This window comes from Salvelinus fontinalis, chromosome 17, assembly GCF_029448725.1.
Source record: "Salvelinus fontinalis isolate EN_2023a chromosome 17, ASM2944872v1, whole genome shotgun sequence".
Taxonomy (NCBI): Eukaryota; Metazoa; Chordata; class Actinopteri; order Salmoniformes; family Salmonidae; genus Salvelinus; species Salvelinus fontinalis.
Window position 1 is genome coordinate 16,997,105 of NC_074681.1, and position 19,809 is coordinate 17,016,913.

The following is a 19,809-nucleotide window of genomic DNA, read 5'->3' on the forward strand; positions in this document are numbered from 1 at the left end:
GTGAGTCTAAACCACGCCCAGTCTCTACTCTGACAGGCCGGCTCGGAATTGGGAACTAATCTCTGTCACGAGTATAATATACTATCTTTGTCAGAAACAAATCAGTTCTGTCTTATCCTGCGTGATGAAACATTGAACCCGTATATACGGAAATTGTATTTGCCATTTATTAACTTTTGAATTAAACAATTATTTTAACCAAGTTCAGGTGTGCTACTGTTCCTATCTCAGTTGAACATTCGCAACCCTAACACTAGTGCTCTCTAATCGTATCCGGATGTTGACAGCAGATGGGAGTTGTATTCATAGCATTGCTAACTTAGCTAACATACATTTTGAGAAAACAAGTTAAATTAAGTGGCTAGCTAGCTAGTGTTTGCAATGTTTGGAGGTCAATGAGACTGGGAGCTAGCTAGATAACCAGCTGACTTAGCAAGCAATGTAACAAAAGTATTATTTGGATTCCAAAAATACTCCGACAGACTCTGTAACGGCTTTCTTCCTGGGATGAAGGAGAGGACCAAAATGCAGCGCAGTTAGTGTTCGACATGTTTAATTAAACAATAAACAGTGAACATTAACAAATAACAAAATAACAAAACGTGAAAGCCGAGACAGTCCTATCTGGTGCAGAACACAAACACAGAGACAGGAAACAACCACCCACAATCCCCAACACAAAACAAGCCAACTATATATGATTCTCAATCAGGGACAACGATTGACAGCTGTCTCTAATTGAGAACCATATCAGGCTGAACATAGAAACAGACGAACTAGACACACAACATAGAATACCCACCCCAACTCACGCCCTGACCAACCAAACACACACAAAACAACAGAAAACAGGTCAGGAACGTGACAGACTCTGCATTTCAGGAATCAGGAATCACAGGAGCAAGTACTTGTGGTGCATGTGGGAGCAAAACTCATGACTATGATTACATTTCCATTATTAGCAGCATCTAGGCTGTCCACTTTGAAGAGCTGAGACAGAATGGCTATATAAGGAATGGAACATATAGGACCAGGGCCCCGCTACCATTATAACCTATACAGCTGTCAGATGTGGGCGTTAACAAGCAAGAACTGAGATGAAAAGATAATGGTGGAGAAAGGTCAAGGGAAGCTATTTTCATATAGTAGGAGGGGACGTTACGCAAAGACAGAATACTATAAAGGCAGGACTCTGTAACGTGAGAATTTAATCTTTTCCATGGAAGGGCTCGGCTCTGTTACGTGTGTAATAAAGTCTAAATTGAATTCACAAGTTCCGGTATCTGTGTAAATATTTGACTCAAGATTTTCCACAACATGTACTGTTCAACTATTTAGTAATTTAAACATTTATTTTTTTGAAGAAAACTCCATTCTTGCCATAGCCCTCACTAGCTTTCATGCGATTTAAACATAAGCTTGTCCGAGGTGTCGGACTAGACAAGAGTTGGTATCCATTGGAGCACTGCTATTATTTTCCCAAAAGTCTGGGGCGGGGCTTAGTGAAGGGTCAATTGAGATTTACTTCTTGAATTAAAATTGAAATAGAGTAAATATTATAGGATGTCAATATTTTATTTATTATAGAATTTCATTAAAGTCAATACAATTCCAATGCTTCATATAATGTATACTTCAATATTAACAATGTTTATTTCAATATATTATCAATGGCATATTGTTGTAAATACTTACTTTGGGTTATGATGGAGAAAGAAATGTGTGCTAAGCTCATGGCAAGTTTATTATTATTTTTTAAATCAATGGGTAAATATCAAGAATTGAAATGACCGTTGACCAGATTATTTAAATATAAAACGTACAGTCCATTCGTAAAGTATTCAGACCCCTTGACCTTTTCCACATTTAGTTACGTTAAAGCCTTATTCTAAAAATAGATTAAATATAAACATTTCCTCATCAATCTACACACAATACTCCATGATGACAAAGAGAAAACATTTTTTATTTTTTATTGTTGCTAATTTGAGTGGCCAGACTGAAGTCACTCCTCAGTAAAAGGCACGACAGCCCGCTTGGAGTTTACCAAGGCACTTAATGTACTCCCAGACCATGAGAAACCAGATTCTCTGGTCTAATGAAACCAAGATTGAACTATTTAGTCTGAATGCCAAGCGTCACGTCTGGAGGGAGGCTGGCACCATCCCTACGGTGAAGCATGGTGGTGGCAGCATCATCCTGTGGGGATGTTTTTCTGCGGCAGGTACTGGGAGACGAGTCAGGGTCGAGAGAAAGATGAACGGAGCAAAGTACAGAGAGATCCTTGATGAAAACCTGCTACAGAGCACTCAGGACCTCAGACTGGGGCGAAGGTTCACCTTCCAACAGGACAATGACCCTAAGCACACAACCAAGACAACGCAGGAGTGGCTTTGGGACAAGTCTCTGAATGTCCTTGAGTAGCCCAGCCAGAGCCTAGACTTGAGCCCGAACATCGAACATCTCTGGAGAGATGTGAAAAGAGCTGTGCAGCAACGCTCCCCATCCAACCTGACAGAGTTTGAGAGGATCTGCAGAGAAGGATGGGAGAAACTCCCCAAATACAGGTGTGCCAAGCTTGTAGCGTCAAACCCAAGAAAACTTGAGGCTGTAATTGCTGCCAAAGATGCTTCAACAATGTACTGAGTAAAGGGTCTGAATATGTGATATTTCAGTTTTTATTAAAAACACATTTGCAAACATTTCTAAAAACCTGTTTTTGCTTTGTCATTATCGGTTATTGTATGTAGATTGATGAGGAAAAAAACAATTGAATACATTTTTAGAATAAGGCTGTAACGTAACAAAATGTGGAAAAATTCAAGGGGTCTGAATACTTTCCAAATGCACTGTATATTAGCCTCTGACATGTCTACAGTGTTAGCATAGGTTCAAATCTCGCCTACTGCCCTTTGACACAACCTCTCTCTCTCCCCATTGTCATCTTCGCTCACTATCTGTTAAATTAAATGTCAAATAAAATACATTTCCCAGAGGGTATCAGATCAAGCACCCCAGGCTGGATATTGTTTTTCAAACTCACCAAGCTTCTAAATCCACTTTAAAGTCTTTGTCCTGAACATGTAAATACTGCTTCCTGGTTTTCAATGTGACCTCAAATGTTGGCAACACTATAACAACAACAAAAAATACAATGACATAATGACAGCGGACAGTAAAAAATGAAATAAAAAAATCCTGCTGTTAGATCGATAATCTATAATGTTGTGTTTGAATGGATGTCTCACCATGTTTCTTCACATCAAATGAGGTGTTAAAGACCCTGTCAGGTTCACTCTGTAATTTCACCTCCAGGGTCCACGTTCCTTCCTCCCTGAAGGGAATAGAATACGTTAGATCATTTACACATTGTAAATAATGTTCCACTTCTAATTTCACATTTGCAATGTGGAGTAACAAAATAAATGGAAACTTTTTTGCCACATTCATGGGCGCGCAGACACACACACACTGGTGGAAAAATTACCCAATTGTCATACTTCAGTAAAAGTAAAGATACCCTTAACCATTGGCATACAATGGTCGCGCCCGGCGGAAATTGAATTAACACAATACAAAAAATCCCCCTGAAAACCTGTCTGTTTAAGTGAGAGAGATGTTTTTTTTGCATGGGCTGCGTCTCAATCCATCTCATCCGCCAATATCGCCCTTCCACATCTGAGGTGAAAGGTGGCAGAGCTAGAGAGGTGTTTGTCAAAACATAAGACATCCCGAAAATCGTTTTTTCTCACAAACACATTTGTAGCGTACAAACGGTTTTGCCTACTATGACCACTCTATTGAAAGCTGAGACTCTCACGAACACGATGGTGTTCTCCATTTTGCACTAGGATGCCCACAAGCCTAATCTGAAGGTCCAGGTACAAGTTTAAAAATTAATGGAAGTATAAATGGAGATATTTTAGGCACTAAAATAAGGGGATAAATACATTTTGAAAAATTTTTTTTGTTTGTTTCCTGATCTTATATCTCTGAGATATAGGAAAGACACTTCAGAACATACCTCCTTTAGACTTTTTGAGGGGGACTATCTGTTTTTCCATGTGGTGATTCTGTTATTCAATGTGTTTCTATTGGCTAATATCAGTAATACCAAATTCAATGTTGCATACAATAATTTTTTTATGTATTTTTTTTTTATAACTTGAGGGGTTTTAAAATTGAAAATCAAATAGCTAAATGATCTTTGGTATGACCATCTTAAAATTCCACATGTTAGCTTAATTAATAGCAAATGACTCAAGTAAAAGTGAAAGTCACCCAGCAAAATAAACTCAGCAAAAAAGGAAACGTCCTCTCACTGTCAACTACGTTTAATTTCAGTAAACGTAGTTGACAGAAAGATTCAATAACTGATGGCAGAAGTTGTAAAAAAATATATATATATATTTACAGATAGCCATGGGCACACTCCAACACTGAGACATAATTTACAAACAAATAATTTGTTGTTTAGTGAGTCCGCCAGATCAGAGGCAGTAGGGATGACCAGGGGTGTTCCCTTGAAAAGGTGTGAATTGGACCATTTTCCTGTCCTGCTAAGCATTCGAAAAGTAACAAGTCATTTTGGGCATCAGGGAAAATGTTAGTAAAACATACATTATCTTCTTAAGGAATGTAGTGGAGTAAAAGTAAATGTTGTCAAAAATTTAAATAGTATAGTACAGATACCCCAAAAAACTACTTAAGGAGTACTTTCAAGTATATTTACTTAAGTACTTTATACCCCTGCGCGCGCGCGCGCACACACACACACACACACACACACACACACACACACACACACACACACACACACACACACACACACACACACACACACACAAGGTGATTCATCTTACTTGACTATATCTGGGATGAGAAGTTGGCTGGGATAAAGTCCATTGACACTCAGACCCATTTTGGTCTGCGAGATTATAGTGCCATCAACACTCTGTTGAAAAGCAGAAAATAAAATAATTAACATTACAAAAATATTTTAAGGAGCACCTTGAAATTATTCTTGCACCAGCTGATCCGGTAAACAATATATATGTAGGCTACCATCCACTACCATCTAGTCAATACCCTGTTACAGTCATGAATTAACTGCCCTACTTCCTTTTCTCTTGCAACAATTAACAAACATCTGACCAATTGGGTTAGAGCTAAGTAGTTGCTAGGTATATAATCAATTGTTATTCTAATTCCAAACAACTGATTCAACATATTTTAGAAGTAACAACAGTGACTTACAAAATCACTCTCATAAAATAATCCTACATTCATCTGATTTTTTCCAAAAATTGTTCTGTGTTGATCTATATTTCACTGTGCTTTTCCAAATATTTGATACCTGTAAAGTAGGCTATTGCATAATTTTATCTTACCTTTAAACCAACACTAACAATACCGTTTGCTGCCTTTGCTTCAAGGTTTGTGACAAATACCCTGTACTTAACTGAAAAGGGGAAACCACATTTTTATTATGCACAAATGGGAGGATTATTCAAGTAGTCTAAAATTAAACCTAATGTGAAGCTCTCTTGATATGAATTATCTTTGTAGGCTTCATAACTGCCTATGATTATTTTTTGTATGCATTGTACCTTAATAATATGGTGATGTATGTGTTAAGACATTCTGCCATTGTTGACTGAATACACTAAAAAACAAATATTGTATATGCAAAATGATGGAGCACTTTGAATGAGACACGGGATAGGTTTGCTGCATACTTACCGTCCTCTCCAGGGTTATAGATAGGTTTATCTGTCTGGAGGAAGACATAACCTGACTGGAAGGACACCAAAACAACTGTCTCCAATTGTCTGCCTCGGAATGTTGCTTTCAGCGTCACATACTGATTGCCTCTAACATTTCTTTTGAAGTATTTTTGATCAAGCTTCCGAGAGAGAGAGAGAGAGAGCGAGAGAGCGAGCGAGGGAGAGAGAATGGATGTTAGTGAAGCTTGTTCGAAAGCATGATAATTATTAATAGCTAAGAAAACATTTTTCCCAAATGCACAATGGTAACAGTAGCACTACACATAAGGTACCCTTTGTTTTATCGCACTATTTCAAAAGGACCAGAATGACAAGCACACATTTGTTAATAACCTTAACAATATGTAATAAGGCAGCTTTTCTCCAACCTCGGTTCTGGGGACACCAAAGGGCTAGCCCTACACAGCTGATTCATATAATCAACTCATCACGATTTGATTATTTGAATCAGCTGTGTAGTGCTATGGCAAAACCCCAAAATGAGCACCCATTGGGGAGTTTGCTAATCACTGTAATAAGGCTTTATAACTGATTTATAAACTATAAATGAGAATAGTGAACAATCTATAAACCACTTATAAATCTTGTATGAAGCCTTTATAAAGGATGCCTTACTGTAAAGCCTTACAGGGACAATTAAAGGGATGGTTTGAGATTTTTACCCCAATCTAAATTGTATTCTTACCTTGAGAGAAGGGATGTGTTAAAAAAAAAAAAAAGATATACTGTAAACAATGCATGGAATTTAAAATAATAATGTATACATCATGTAAGTACGCAATGCAAGAACGCAGCCATACAAAATGTTTTCCCTGCATACTTGCGCCACAAGAATATGTAAAGTGTGCAGCAGCACAAATGTTAACTTGCGTAGCGTATACATTTGGCTTAGGTCTGTGTTGTGAGCATGTGAAATTCATCCAAATCAAATATCTTACCTTTAGCTGATGCAGAGCCTGGTTGTTGTCTCCAAGGATCTGTTTTCTTTCATAGAGCTTAGATCTTTTCAAAGGAAAGTCCATCACAATAAGGTTCACCTCACCACCCACTGAGCTCTCCAAGTATATGCTCTCCTCACTGCCAACCCGAAGGATGTTTGGGGCCACCATTATGTACCTGCAACAAACGGACACATTACCAAAATAGTACTCATAGTTTAGAATGTAGGTGGGCTTGAAATAAAATATTAAAACAGCTAAATATTTGCAACATTGACAGATTTTGTCAATTCTTTTTTTTTTTGCAAACCATTGATCAGTTCAGCATTGCTTTATGGTGAACAATATAGGCATTGGTTGAAGCTCAATGCTCAAATCTCCCTACCATCATATCTAAACCAAAATGACACCAATCTCGATGACAATTCGCAACTCAACTTGATTAGAGATACACAACACACCCCTCGCCTCTCATTATGAACCTTCTGTTCATTACCGAGAACCAAATACCAAATTTTTAAACAGAGTCCTTAGCGTTAGGGTTGTCAGACAATGTTTTGCCCAGAATGAGCTCAATACCTAGCCTTGGATAAGAATGAGACTTCATCGATGTAAAGCCAGACGGATATTCGCGCTTTCAAACCACTTGAGCCACAGACTCCAAATAAGTGTCATGATGTTGGAAAAATTGCACAGGTCATATTTTCACGATTTGGACCTTAATTCCCTTTGCAAAGCTGATAAACATGCGGAAATGTGAGCAGCATTTTGTATTCCTAGTTTAATTTGTTAGGGAGCGTAAACAAAGTACAAACTTTTTTAAACATTTGAATTTCAATAGCTCCTTGGTCATGTGACCTACTGACTTCAAACAAGGTTCAGAATGTCCACTGATTACCCTTCTATATTGAACACCCTTTAGTTTGTCAATTTTCATCTCACATGTCTATACATTAAAAAAAATGTAACTTTCAAATTTAAATAGCTCCTTGCTCATGTGACCTAATGACCTCAAACAAGGTTCAGAATGTCCACTGATTACCCTTCTATATTGAACACCCTTCAGTTTGTCCATTTTCATCTCACACGTTTTTACATGAATTTTTCAAACTTTAGAATTTCAATAGCTTCTTGGTCATGTGACCTACTGGACTCAAACAAGGTTCCGAATGTACAACCAGTGGGCCTACACATTGCACACAAGTTAGTTTGTCCATTTTCATCTCACACGATTTTACATGAATTTTTAAATCTTTAGAATTTCAATAGCTCCTTGGTCATGTGAGCTACTGACTTCAATCAAGGTTCAGAATGTACACTCAGTGGGCCTACAAATTGCACACCCTTCAGTTTGTCCATTTTCATCTCACACGATTTTACATTAATTTGCCTGCTTTGCCCCCCTGAAGGACAGTGTCACTCACACACCTATTCACTTGGCCCTTCTCCCTGGGGCTTTCCTGACCTCCAGGCAGGCCCCCATTGACCGAAACAGGCTCTGTGCTCCTGGTGACCCGCCTTCATTTTTCTGCTCACAGTCTAAGTCCCCACTCCAACCTCCATGGCCTGAGTGCTGCCCCCAGCCCCCGAGTCCGGCTGCCCTTGCTTGGACTCGAAGTGCCCCCGGCCTTGATGGAGGCCTCCTTGTGCATCTGGTAACCTGAAGCAAGCTCTGTGCACCTGGTGACCTTTCCGCTTTTATCCGCTCAGAGACTAAGTCCCCAACCCAACCTCCACAGCCTGAGTGCTGCCCCCAGCCCGAGTAACACCCGGTGGTATCATCAGAGACTTTTCTGTCTTACAAACTGGACATCAGTTGCCGCTACTAACCTTCAGCAGACTTTAACTGGGTTTTTACACCCAATCAACATCAAGTGCCAGCACAATACTTATAAGCTTGAGAACCAAATACCCCTCTCAGTATCTAGCGGCACCATCAACCGGGTGTCTGAAGAAGCAACAGAAAATAATCATCCCCTTTCAATCATTTGCTTGCCTAGTCAGACTTTAAAAAAAAAAATTATAACATTATTTCACCTTTATTTAACCAGGTAGGCAAGTTGAGAACAAGTTCTCATTTACAACTGCGACCTGGCCAAGATAAAGCAAAGCAGTGCGACACAAACAACAACACAGAGTTACACATGGAATAACAAAACATACAGTCAAAAACACAACAGAGAAAAGTCTATATACAGTGTGTGAAAATGAGGTAAGATAAGGGAGGTAAGGCAATCAATAGGCCACAGTGGCGAAATAATTACAATTTAGCAATTAAACACTGGAGTGATAGAGACTGGAGGGATAGATGTGCAGGAGATGAATGTGTAAGAAGAGATACTGGGGTGCAAAGGAGCAAAAAAAATAATAACAGTATTAGGATGAGGTAGTTGGATGGGCTATTTACAGATGGGCTATGTACAGGTACAGTGATCTGTGAGCTGCTCTGACAGCTGGTGCTTAAAGCTAGTGAGGGAGATATAAGTCTCCAGCTTCAGTGATATTTGCAATTCGTTCCAGTCATTGGCAGCAGAGAACTGGAAGGAAAGGCGGCCAAACGAGGAATTTTATAAATGACATCGCCGAAGTCAAGGATCGGTAGGATAGTCAGTTTTACGAGGGTATGTTTGGCAGCATGAGTGAAGGATGCTTTGTTGCAAAATAGGAAGCCGATTCTAGATTTAATTTTGGATTGGAGATGCTTAATGTGAGTCTGGAAGGAGAGTTTACAGTCTAACCAGACACCTAGGTATTTGTAGATGTCCACATATTCTAAGTCAGAACCGTCCAGAGTAGTGATGCTGGACGGGCGGGCAAGTGCTGGTAGCAATCGGTTGAAAAGCATGCATTTAGCCCTCCGGGACAGAACCATGGGAACCACCTTTACCAGCGCTTCATCGATATTCCTCACTTTGACATGAGGGGGGGTCACAGTCACCCCATGGGTGATTTGAGTGTGACCGCAACAGGTGGGTACGCTCCTTTGAATTTCATCAAGTTGACATTTAGTGATCTGTTCCCAGTGGAAACCTAGGCTTCTTCCGTCCATTTTATGGTTCCGCAGCAAATCAATGGGCGTGGATGGTACTACCCACATCAGATGTAGGCCTCCCTCCCCAGACAAGCTGGAGATACCTCTCCCCACTTCGTAGGGCATGAGCCAGATCCATGCAATGCCTTATCACTGTGGGGGCAATGGGTTTAGTCTAGTGTCTAGGTCTAGTGAGCGTAGAGGAGACCTTCCCACCTACATTGTGTGGGGCCGGCGAGCGCCGTAGCTGGGGAGATCCGCGATAAGGGCCTGGCGTGCGTCCAGAGTTGCCGCCGCTAACCGCTGGACCCAACCCCCCACCGGTCCGCCTTAGGCCCGCCCACAGACACCACCTCAATGAACCCCCGCACGCAGCCCCTTGCGAGACCACACACAAGAGACCGCGAGATGGGCTGCACAACGAACTTCCAATGGTGGTGAGAGGAGGGTGACGGAGCGCCTGCTTCCATAACCGCGGCACGGTCCCAGCCCCGCTTCGCACCCCAGCCCGACCGACACAGCCCTTAGTCAATCCTTATCCTGAAGTTATGGATCTTTTTTTGCCAACTTCCCTTACCTACATTGTTATAACATGCAGAGGCTGTTCACCTTGGAGACCTGTTGCGGATATGGGTACGGCCCTGCGTGAGATTTAAACCATCTCCCCCGGATTTTCAAGGGCCAGAGAGAGCTCACCGGATGCCGCCGAAACCGCAACGCTTTCCAGGGCTTAGGCCCCTCTCTCGGGGCGAACCCATTCCAGGGCACCCTGCCCTTCACAAAGAAAAGAGAACTCTCCCTGGGGCTCCCGACAGATTCTCCGGGTTGGTCACATTACCGCACTGAATGCCTCGTGAGCCCGTGACCGCCACTCCATGGACATTCTGAAAGTTGTTTGAGGTAGGTAGGTCACATTACCAAGGAGCTATTGAAATTCAAAAGTTTGAAAAATTCATGTAAAATCGTGTGAGATGAAAATGGACAAACTAAAGGGTGTGCAATGTGTAGGCCCACTGATTGTACATTCTGAACCTTGTTTGAGTCCAGAAGGTCACATGACCAAGGAGCTATTGAAATTATGTTTTTTTAATTTTTTAAATCATGTAAAAACGTGTGAGTTGAAAATGGACAAACTAAAGGGTGTACAATACAGAAGGGTAGTCAGTGGACATTCTGAACTTTGTTTGAGGTCAGTAGGTCACATGACCAAGGAGCTATTGAAAACAGAAACATTGAACATTCATGTAAAGTTGCATGAGAAGAAAATGGACAAACTAAAGGGTGTGCAATGTGTAGGCCCACTGATACATTCTGAACCTTGTTTGAAGTCAGTAGGTGTAACGGCAGCCTCCCCCCTCTTCGTCTGAAGAAGAGGTGTAGCAGGGATCGGACCAAGACGCAGCGTAGCTCGTGTTCAACATGATTTTAATAAACAAAACGAAACTGTGAACACTTACAAAATAACAAAAGTGGCTTACCGATACAGCCTTATCTGGTGCAGAGAAAACACAGAGACAGGAAACAACCACCCACAATCCCCAACACAAAACAAGCCACCTATATATGATTCCCAATCAGAGACAACACAAAACATCTGCCTCTGATTGAGAACCATATTAGGCCAAATATAGAAACGGACAAACAAGACACACAACATAGAATGCCCACCCAGCTCACGTCCTGACCAACACTAAAACAAGCAAAACACACAAGAACTATGGTCAGAACGTGACAGTAGGTCAAATGACCAAGGAGCTATTCAAAAATGTAAATAAATGATTTTAAATAGTGCGAGGTGTAAATCAACAACAACAAAAAAGTGTGTGCAATGTGTGTCTATAACATCGTGTTTGCTAAAGCTAATGAAATTTGAAAATTTTGATTTGTCACTGTTGACGGTCCCTAACTGCTGTTGGAGAACGTAAGGAAAACTACAGGCGAATAACCAACCTGAATCTTTCTTTACCTCGGTGGAGACTACAGCATCCATAAAGTGACCATTAGACTTGCCAGCTTTCGGACTGAATATGTTTGTAGTTTTGATTACATTTATAATTTCTCTCTCATTTTTGTCTGTAAGAACCAAGAATGTGCTACCATGCATTTCTGATAATACTGTAACTACCCTGGGTTTATAAGCGCTGTTTCATTACAATACCAACATATTTTCAACCGAATCTCAGAGTTCCGACACCAGGTAGGTTGCTTGGCAACAACACAGCTGCTTGCACCATGCCGCCAGTCTTAATAATTGTTTGCGAACAAACCTAGGCTATTGTATATAGCTAGCTATATGGTGGTATTCAAGCTTAATTTAATATATGCAAGCATATACACTGCTCAAAAAAATAAAGGGAACACTTAAACAACACAATGTAACTCCAAGTCAATCACACTTCTGTGAAATCAAACTGTCCACTTAGGAAGCAACACTGATTGACAATAAATTTCACATGCTGTTGTGCAAATGGAATAGAAAACAGGTGGAAATTATAGGCAATTAGCAAGACATCCCCCAATAAAGGAGTGGTTCTGCAGGTGGTGATCACAGACCACTTCTCAGTTCATATGCTTCCTGGCTGATGTTTTGGTCACTTTTGAATGCTGGCGGTGCTTTTACTCTAGTGGTAGCATGAGACGGAGTCTACAACCCACACAAGTGGCTCAGGTAGTGCAGCTCATCCAGGATGGAATATCAATGCGAGCTGTGGCAAGAAGTTTTGCTGTGTCTGTCAGCGTAGTGTCCAGAGCATGGAGGCGCTACCAGGAGACAGGCCAGTACATCAGGAGACGTGGAGGAGGCCGAAGGAGGGCAACAACCCAGCAGCAGGACGGCTACCTCCGCCTTTGTGCAAGGAGGAGCACTGCCAGAGCCCTGCAAAATGACCTCCAGCAGGCCACAAATGTGCATGTATCTGCTCAAACGGTCAGAAACAGACTCCATGAGGGTGGTATGAGGGCCCGACGTCCACAGGTGGGGGTTGTGCTTACAGCCCAACACCGTGCAGGACGTTTGGCATTTGCCAGAGAACACCAAGATTGGCAAATTCGCCACTGGCGCCCTGTGCTCTTCACAGATGAAAGCAGGTTCACACTGAGCACATGTGACAGACATGACAGAGTCTGGAGACGCCGTGGAGAACGTTCTGCTGCCTGCAACATCCTCCAGCATGACCGGTTTGGCGGTGGGTCAGTCATGGTGTGGGGTGGCATTTCTTTGGGGGGCCGCACAGCCCTCCATGTGCTCGCCAGAGGTAGCCTGACTGCCATTAGGTACCGAGATGAGATCCTCAGACCCCTTGTGAGACCATATGCTGGTGCGGTTGGCCCTGGGTTCCTCCTAATGCAAGACAATGCTAGACCTCATGTGGCTGAAGTGTGTCAGCAGTTCCTGCAAGAGGAAGGCATTGATCCTATGGACTTGCCCGCCCGTTCCCCAGACCTGAATCCAATTGAGCACAACTGGGACATCATGTCTCGCTTCATCCACCAACGCCACGTTGCACCACAGACTGTCCAGGAGTTGGCGAATGCTTTAGTCCAGGTCTGGGAGGAGATCCCTCAGGAGACCATCCGCCACCTCATCAGGAGCATGCCCAGGCGTTGTAGGGAGGTCATACAGGCACGTGGAGGCCACACACACTACTGAGCCTCATTTTGACTTGTTTTAAGGACATTACATCAAAGTTGGATCAGCCTGTAGTGTGGTTTTCCACTTTAATTTTGAGTGTGACTCCAAATCCAGACCTCCATGGGTTGATAAATTTGATTTCCATTGATAATTTGTGTGTGATTTTGTTGTCAGCACATTCAACTATGTAAAGAAAAAAGTATTTAATAAGAATATTTAATTCATTCAGATCTAGGATGTGTTATTTTAGTGTTCCCTTTACTTTTTGAGCAGTGTATTTTAATTAGCTAGGTAGCGAACTAGCAAACGTTAGCTTGCTTGTAGAAAGGCCAGCAGCTAGCCTCTGTAGCTAGCAAACAACAGTCACCTGAAAGCTAGCTACTAGCGAACAGGCAAATAAACCAATGAATATGCTTTTGTTTTGATTAGTTAGCTAGGTAGCTGGCTAGCGAACGTAAAATTATACCAGTCAGATGAGAGCTAACGTTGGCTAGGTAGCTAACCAACAAACAAGGAACGCTAGCTAGCTATATTGCAGAGTTCTGTCCTACTATCCAGGTCTGTACCCAAACAATTTGAACTTCTACTTTTAAAAATCCACCTCTCTAAAGACAAGTCTCTCACCGTTGCCGCCTGGTATAAACCACCCTCTGCCCCCAGCTGAGCTCTGGACACCATTTGTGAACTGATTGCCCCTCATCTACATTTACATTTTACATTTAAGTCATTTAGCAGACGCTCTTATCCAGAGCGACTTACAAATTGGTGCATTCACCTTATGACATCCAGTGGAACAGCCACTTTACAATAGTATCTTCAGAGCTCGTGCTGCTAGGCAACCTAAACCTGAACATGCTTAACACCCCAGCCATCCTACAATCTAAGCTGATGGCCTCAATCTCACACAAATTATCAATGAACCTACAAGGTACCACCCCAAAGCTGTAAACACGGGCACCCTCATAAATATCATCCTAACCAACTTGCCCTCTAAATACACCTCTGCTGTTTTCAACCAAGATCTCAGCGATCACTGCCTCATTGCCTGCATCCGTAATGGGTCAGCGGTCAAACGACCCCCACTCATCACTGTCAAACGCTCCCTGAAACACTTCAGCGAGCAGGCCTTTCTAATTGACCTGGCCGGGGTAGCCTGGAAGGATATTGATCTCATTCCGTCAGTAGAGGATGCCTCCTCCCAGCTGCCCACTGCACTGAGGATAGGAAACTGTCACCACCGATAAATCCACTATAATTGAGAATTTCAATATGCATTTTTCTACGGCTGGCCATGCTTTCCACCTGGCTACCCCTACCCCGGTCAATAGCACTGCACCCCCCACAGCAACTCGCCCAAGCCTTCCCCATTTTTCCTTCTCCCAAATCCAGTCAGCTGATGTTCTGAAAGAGCTGCAAAATCTGGACCCCTACAAATCAGCCGGACAAGTCAATCTGGACCCTTTCTTTCTAAAATTATCTGCCGAAATTGTTGCAACCCCTATTACTAGCCTGTTCATCCTCTCTTTCGTGTCGTCTGAGATTCCCAAAGATTGGAAAGCAGCTGCGGTCATCCCCCTCTTAAAAGGGGGGACACTCTTGACCCAAACTGCTACAGACCTATATCTATCCTACCCTGCCTTTCTAAGGTCTTCGAAAGCCAAGTCAACAAACAGATTACCGACCATTTTGAATCCCACCATACCTTCTCCGCTATGCAATCTGGTTTCAGAGCTGGTCATGGGTGCACCTCAGCCACGCTCAAGGTCCTAAACGATATCTTAACCGCCATCGATAAGAAACAATACTGTGCAGCCGTATTCATTGACCTGGCCAAGGCTTTCGACTGTCAATCACCACATCCTCATCGGCAGACTTCTCAAATGATTGCCTCGCCTGGTTCACAAACTACTTCTCTGATAGAGTTCAGTGTGTCTGTTGTCCGGGCCTCTGGCAGTCTCTACAGGGTTCAATTCTTGGACCGGCTCTCTTCTCTGTATACATCAATGATGTCGCTCTTGCTGCTGGTGAGTCTCTGATCCACCTCTACGCAGACCACACCATTCTGTATACTTCTGGCCCTTCTTTGGACACTGTGTTAACAACCCTCCAGACGAGCTTCAATGCCATACAACTCTCCTTCCGTGGCCTCCAATTGCTCTTAAATACAAGTAAAACTAAATGCATGCTCTTCAACCGATCGCTGCCTGCACCTGCCCGCCCGCCCGTCCAACATCACTACTTTGGACGGTTCTGACTTAGAATATGTGGACAACAACAAATACCTAGGTGTCTGGTTAGACTGTAAACTCTCCTTCCAGACTTATATCAAACATCTCCAATCCAAAGTTACATCTAGAATTGGCTTCCTATTTCACAACAAAGCATCCTTCACTCATGCTGCCAAACATACCCTTGTAAAACTGACCATCCTACCGATCCTCGACTTTGGCGATGTCATTTGCAAAATAGCCTCCAATACCCTACTCAATAAATTGGATGCAGTCTACCACAGCGCCATCCGTTTTGTCACCAAAGCCCCATATACTACCCACCACTGCGACCTGTACGCTGTCGTTGGCTGGCCCTCGCTTCATACTCGTCGCCAAACCCACTGGTTCCAGGTCATCTACAAGACGCTGCTAGGTAAAGTCCCCCCTTATCTCAGCTCGCTGGTCACCATAGCAGCACCCACCTGTGGCACGCGCTCCAGCAGGTATATCTCTCTGGTCACCCCCAAAACCAATTCTTCCTTTGGCCGCCTCTCCTTCCAGTTCTCTGCTGCCAATGACTGGAACGAACTACTAAAATCTCTGAAACTGGAAACACTTATCTCCCTCACTAGCTTTAAGCACCAGCTGTCAGAGCAGCTCACAGATTACTGCACCTGTACATAGCCCATCTATAATTTAGCCCAAATAACTACCTCCCCATGTCACGTTCCTGACCTGTTTTCTCTTGTTTTTGTATGTGTTTAGTTGGTCAGGGCGTGAGTTGGGGTGGGCATTCTATGTGTTGTGTTTCTATGTTGGGTTTAATGTGTTGCCTGATATGGTTCTCAATTAAAGGCAGGTGTTTGACGTTTCCTCTGATTGAGAACCATATTAAGGTAGGCTGGTTTCACTGTTTGTTTGTGGGTGATTGTCTTCCGTGTCTGTATGAATGTTCGTACCACACGGGACTGTAGCGTTTGTTTGTAGTCTGTACCTGTTCGTGCGTTCTTCGTGTATTTGTAAGTTCTCATGTTTTAGGTCAGTTTACGTCGTTTATTTGTATTGTAGTTTGTTTAAATAGTTTTCGTGTTTCGTCGTTCTGTTAAAAAATATTCATTATGTCTTCATCACCTGCTGCGCCTTGGTCCGCTCATTCACCACAAGACGACCGTTACAGAATCACCCACCTACGAAGGACCAAGCAGCGTGTGAAACAGCAACAGGACCCACCTACACAGGATTTCTGGACATGGGAGGAAATTCTGGATGGTAAAGGGCCATGGGCTCAACCTGGAGAATATCGCCGCCCTCGTGAAGAGCTGGAGGCAGCTAAAGCCGAGAGGCGGCGGTATGAGGAGGCAGCACGGAAGCAGGAGAAGGATCTGGGCTACACTACGTGGGAGGAGATCGACAGGTGGGCGATCGACCCAAGGAGTATGCCAGAGCCCGCCTGGGATTCTCTGGCGCAGTGCGAGGAGGGATACCGGCGAATGGAGGCAGCACGACGACGCGGTAGGAAGCCTGTTAATCAAGCCCAAAAATGTATTGGGGGGGGGGGGGGGGGCTAAAAGGGAGTGTGGCGAAGTCAGGTAGGAGACCTGCGCCTACTCCCCGAGCTTACCGTGGAGAGCGAGAGTACGGGCAGACACCGTGTTACGCAGTAGAGCGAATGGTGTCTCCTGTACGTGTGCATAGCCCGGTGCGGTACATACCAGCTCCTCGTATCGGCCGAGCTAGATTGAGTATTGAGCCGGATATCATGAAGCCGGCCCAACTCATCTGGCCTCCAGTGCGTCTCCTCTGGCCGGAATACATGGCACCAGCCTTACGTATGGTGTCCCCGGTTCACCTACATAGCCCAGTGCGGGTTATTCCACCTCCCCGCACTGGTCGGGCTACGGGGAGCATACAACCAGGTAAGGTTGGGCAGGCTCAGTGCTCAAGGGAGCCAGTACGCCTGCATGGTCCGGTATATCCGGCGCCACCTCCCCGCCCCAGCCCAGTACCACCAGTGCTTACACCACGCACCAGGCTTCTTGTGCGTCTCCAGAGCCCTGTTCCTCCTCCACGCACTAGCCCTGTGGTGTACCGCCCGTCTGTACTGAGCCTGCAAAGCCGCCCGTCTGCCATGAGCCTTCAGAGCCGTCCGCCAGACAGGAGCCGCCAGAGCCTTCCGCCAGACAGGAGCAGCCAGAGCCTTCCGCCAGACAGGAGCAGCCAGAGCCTTCCGCCAGACATGACCAGCCAGAGCCGTCAGCCAGCCATGACCAGCCAGAGCCGTCAGCCAGCCATGACCAGCCAGAGCCGTCAGCCAGCCATGACCAGCCAGAGCCGTCAGCCAGCCATGACCAGCCAGAGCCGTCAGCCAGCCATGACCAGCCAGAGCCGTCAGCCAGTCCGGAGCTGCCCCTCAGTCCGGAGCTGCCCCTCAGTCCGGTGTTGCCCCTCAGTCCGGTGTTGCCCCTCAGTCCGGTGTTGCCCCTCAGTCCGGTGTTGCCCCTCATTCCGGTATTGCCCCTCATTCCGGTATTGCCCCTTAGTCCGGTGCTGCCCCTTAATCCAGTGGGGTTAATTTGGAGGGTGGTCATTGGGAGGAGGCTACAAAAGCGGGGATTGACTATGGTGGGATGGGGACCACGCCCAGAGCCTGAGCCGCCACCGTGGACAGATGCCCACCCAGACCCCCCCCCTAGACTTTTGGTGGTGCGCCCGGAGTTCGCACCTTTAGGGGGGGGTTATGTCACGTTCCTGACCTGTTTTCTCTTGTTTTTGTATGTGTTTAGTTGGTCAGGGCGTGAGTTGGGGTGGGCATTCTATGTGTTGTGTTCTTATGTTGGGTTGAAATGTGTTGCCTGATATGGTTCTCAATTAGAGGCAGGTGTTTGACGTTTCCTCTGATTGAGAACCATATTAAGGTAGGCTGGTTTCACTGTTTGTTTGTGGGTGATTGTCTTCCGTGTCTGTATGTATGTTCGTACCACATGGGACTGTAGCGTTTGTTTGTAGATTGTACCTGTTCGTGCGTTCTTCGTGTATTTGTAAGTTCTCATGTTTTAGGTCAGTCTACGTCGTTTATTTGTTTTGTAGTTTGTTTAAAGAATTTTCGTGTTTCGTCGTTCTGTTAATAAATATTCGTTATGTCTTCATCACCTGCTGCGCCTTGGTCCGCTCATTCACCACAAGACGACCGTTACACCCCACTACTGTATTTATTTATTTATTTTGCTCCTTTGCACCCCATTATTTCTCTCTCTACCTTGCACATTCTTCCACTGCAAATCTACCATTCCAGTGTTTTACTTGCTATATTGTATTTACTTCGCCACCATGGCCTTTTTTTGCCTTTACCTCCCTTATCTCACCTAATTTGCTCACATTGTATATAGACTTATTTTTTCTACTGTATTATTGACTGTATGTTTGTTTTACTCCATGTGTAACTCCATGTGTTGTTGTATGTGTCAAACTGCTTTGCTTTATCTTGGCCAGGTCACAATTGTAAATGAGAACTTGTTCTCAACTTGCCTACCTGGTTAAATAAAGGTGAAATAAATCAAATTAAAATAAATAAAAAATCTCATATGTATATACTGTACTCTATACCATTTACTGCATCTTGCCTATGCCGTTTGACCATCACTCATTCATATATTTTTATGTACATATTCTTATTCATTCCTTTACACTTGTGTGTATAAGGTAGTTGTTGTGAAATTGTTAGGTTAGATTACTTGTTAGATATTACTGCATGGTCGGAATTAGAAGCACAAGCATTTCACTACACTCGCATTAACATCTGCTAACCATGTGTATGTGACAAATACAATTTGATTTGAAGCAATGTCAGTACAATAACTATTAGTCGGGAGCTTCATGAAATAGATTTCCATGGCCGGGCAGCTGCACACAAGCATAAGATCACCATGCGCAATGCCAAGCATCAGCTGGAGGGGTGTAAAGCTCGCCGCTATTGGACTCCGGGACAGTGGACACGCGTTCTCTGGAGTGATGAATCACGCTTCACCATCTGGCAGTACGATGGACGAATCTGGGTTTGGCGGATGCCAGGAGAACGCTACCTGTCCGAATGCATGGTGCTAACAGTAAAGTTTGGTGGAGGAGGAATAATGGTCTGGGGCTGTTTTTCATGGTTTGGACTAGGCCCCTTAGTTCCAGTGAAGGTATATCTTAAAGCTACAGCATGACATTCTAG

General features: G+C 43.9%; 1 protein-coding gene across 2 annotated transcripts in view; it reads right to left on the reverse strand.

Annotated features, from left to right (window-relative positions):
- Positions 1-19,809, reverse strand: part of LOC129813850 (complement C3-like) — a 58,414-nt gene that overhangs the window by 37,724 nt on the left and 881 nt on the right. For both annotated transcript variants that reach the window (XM_055866421.1, XM_055866422.1), the window contains exons 2-7: positions 6,725-6,902; positions 5,743-5,905; positions 5,391-5,461; positions 4,863-4,954; positions 3,249-3,334; positions 3,044-3,131 (exon numbers count right to left, since the gene is read on the reverse strand). In XM_055866421.1, coding sequence (XP_055722396.1) covers positions 3,044-3,131; positions 3,249-3,334; positions 4,863-4,954; positions 5,391-5,461; positions 5,743-5,905; positions 6,725-6,902 — 678 coding nt within the window. The remainder of the gene's footprint in view (positions 1-3,043; positions 3,132-3,248; positions 3,335-4,862; positions 4,955-5,390; positions 5,462-5,742; positions 5,906-6,724; positions 6,903-19,809) is intronic.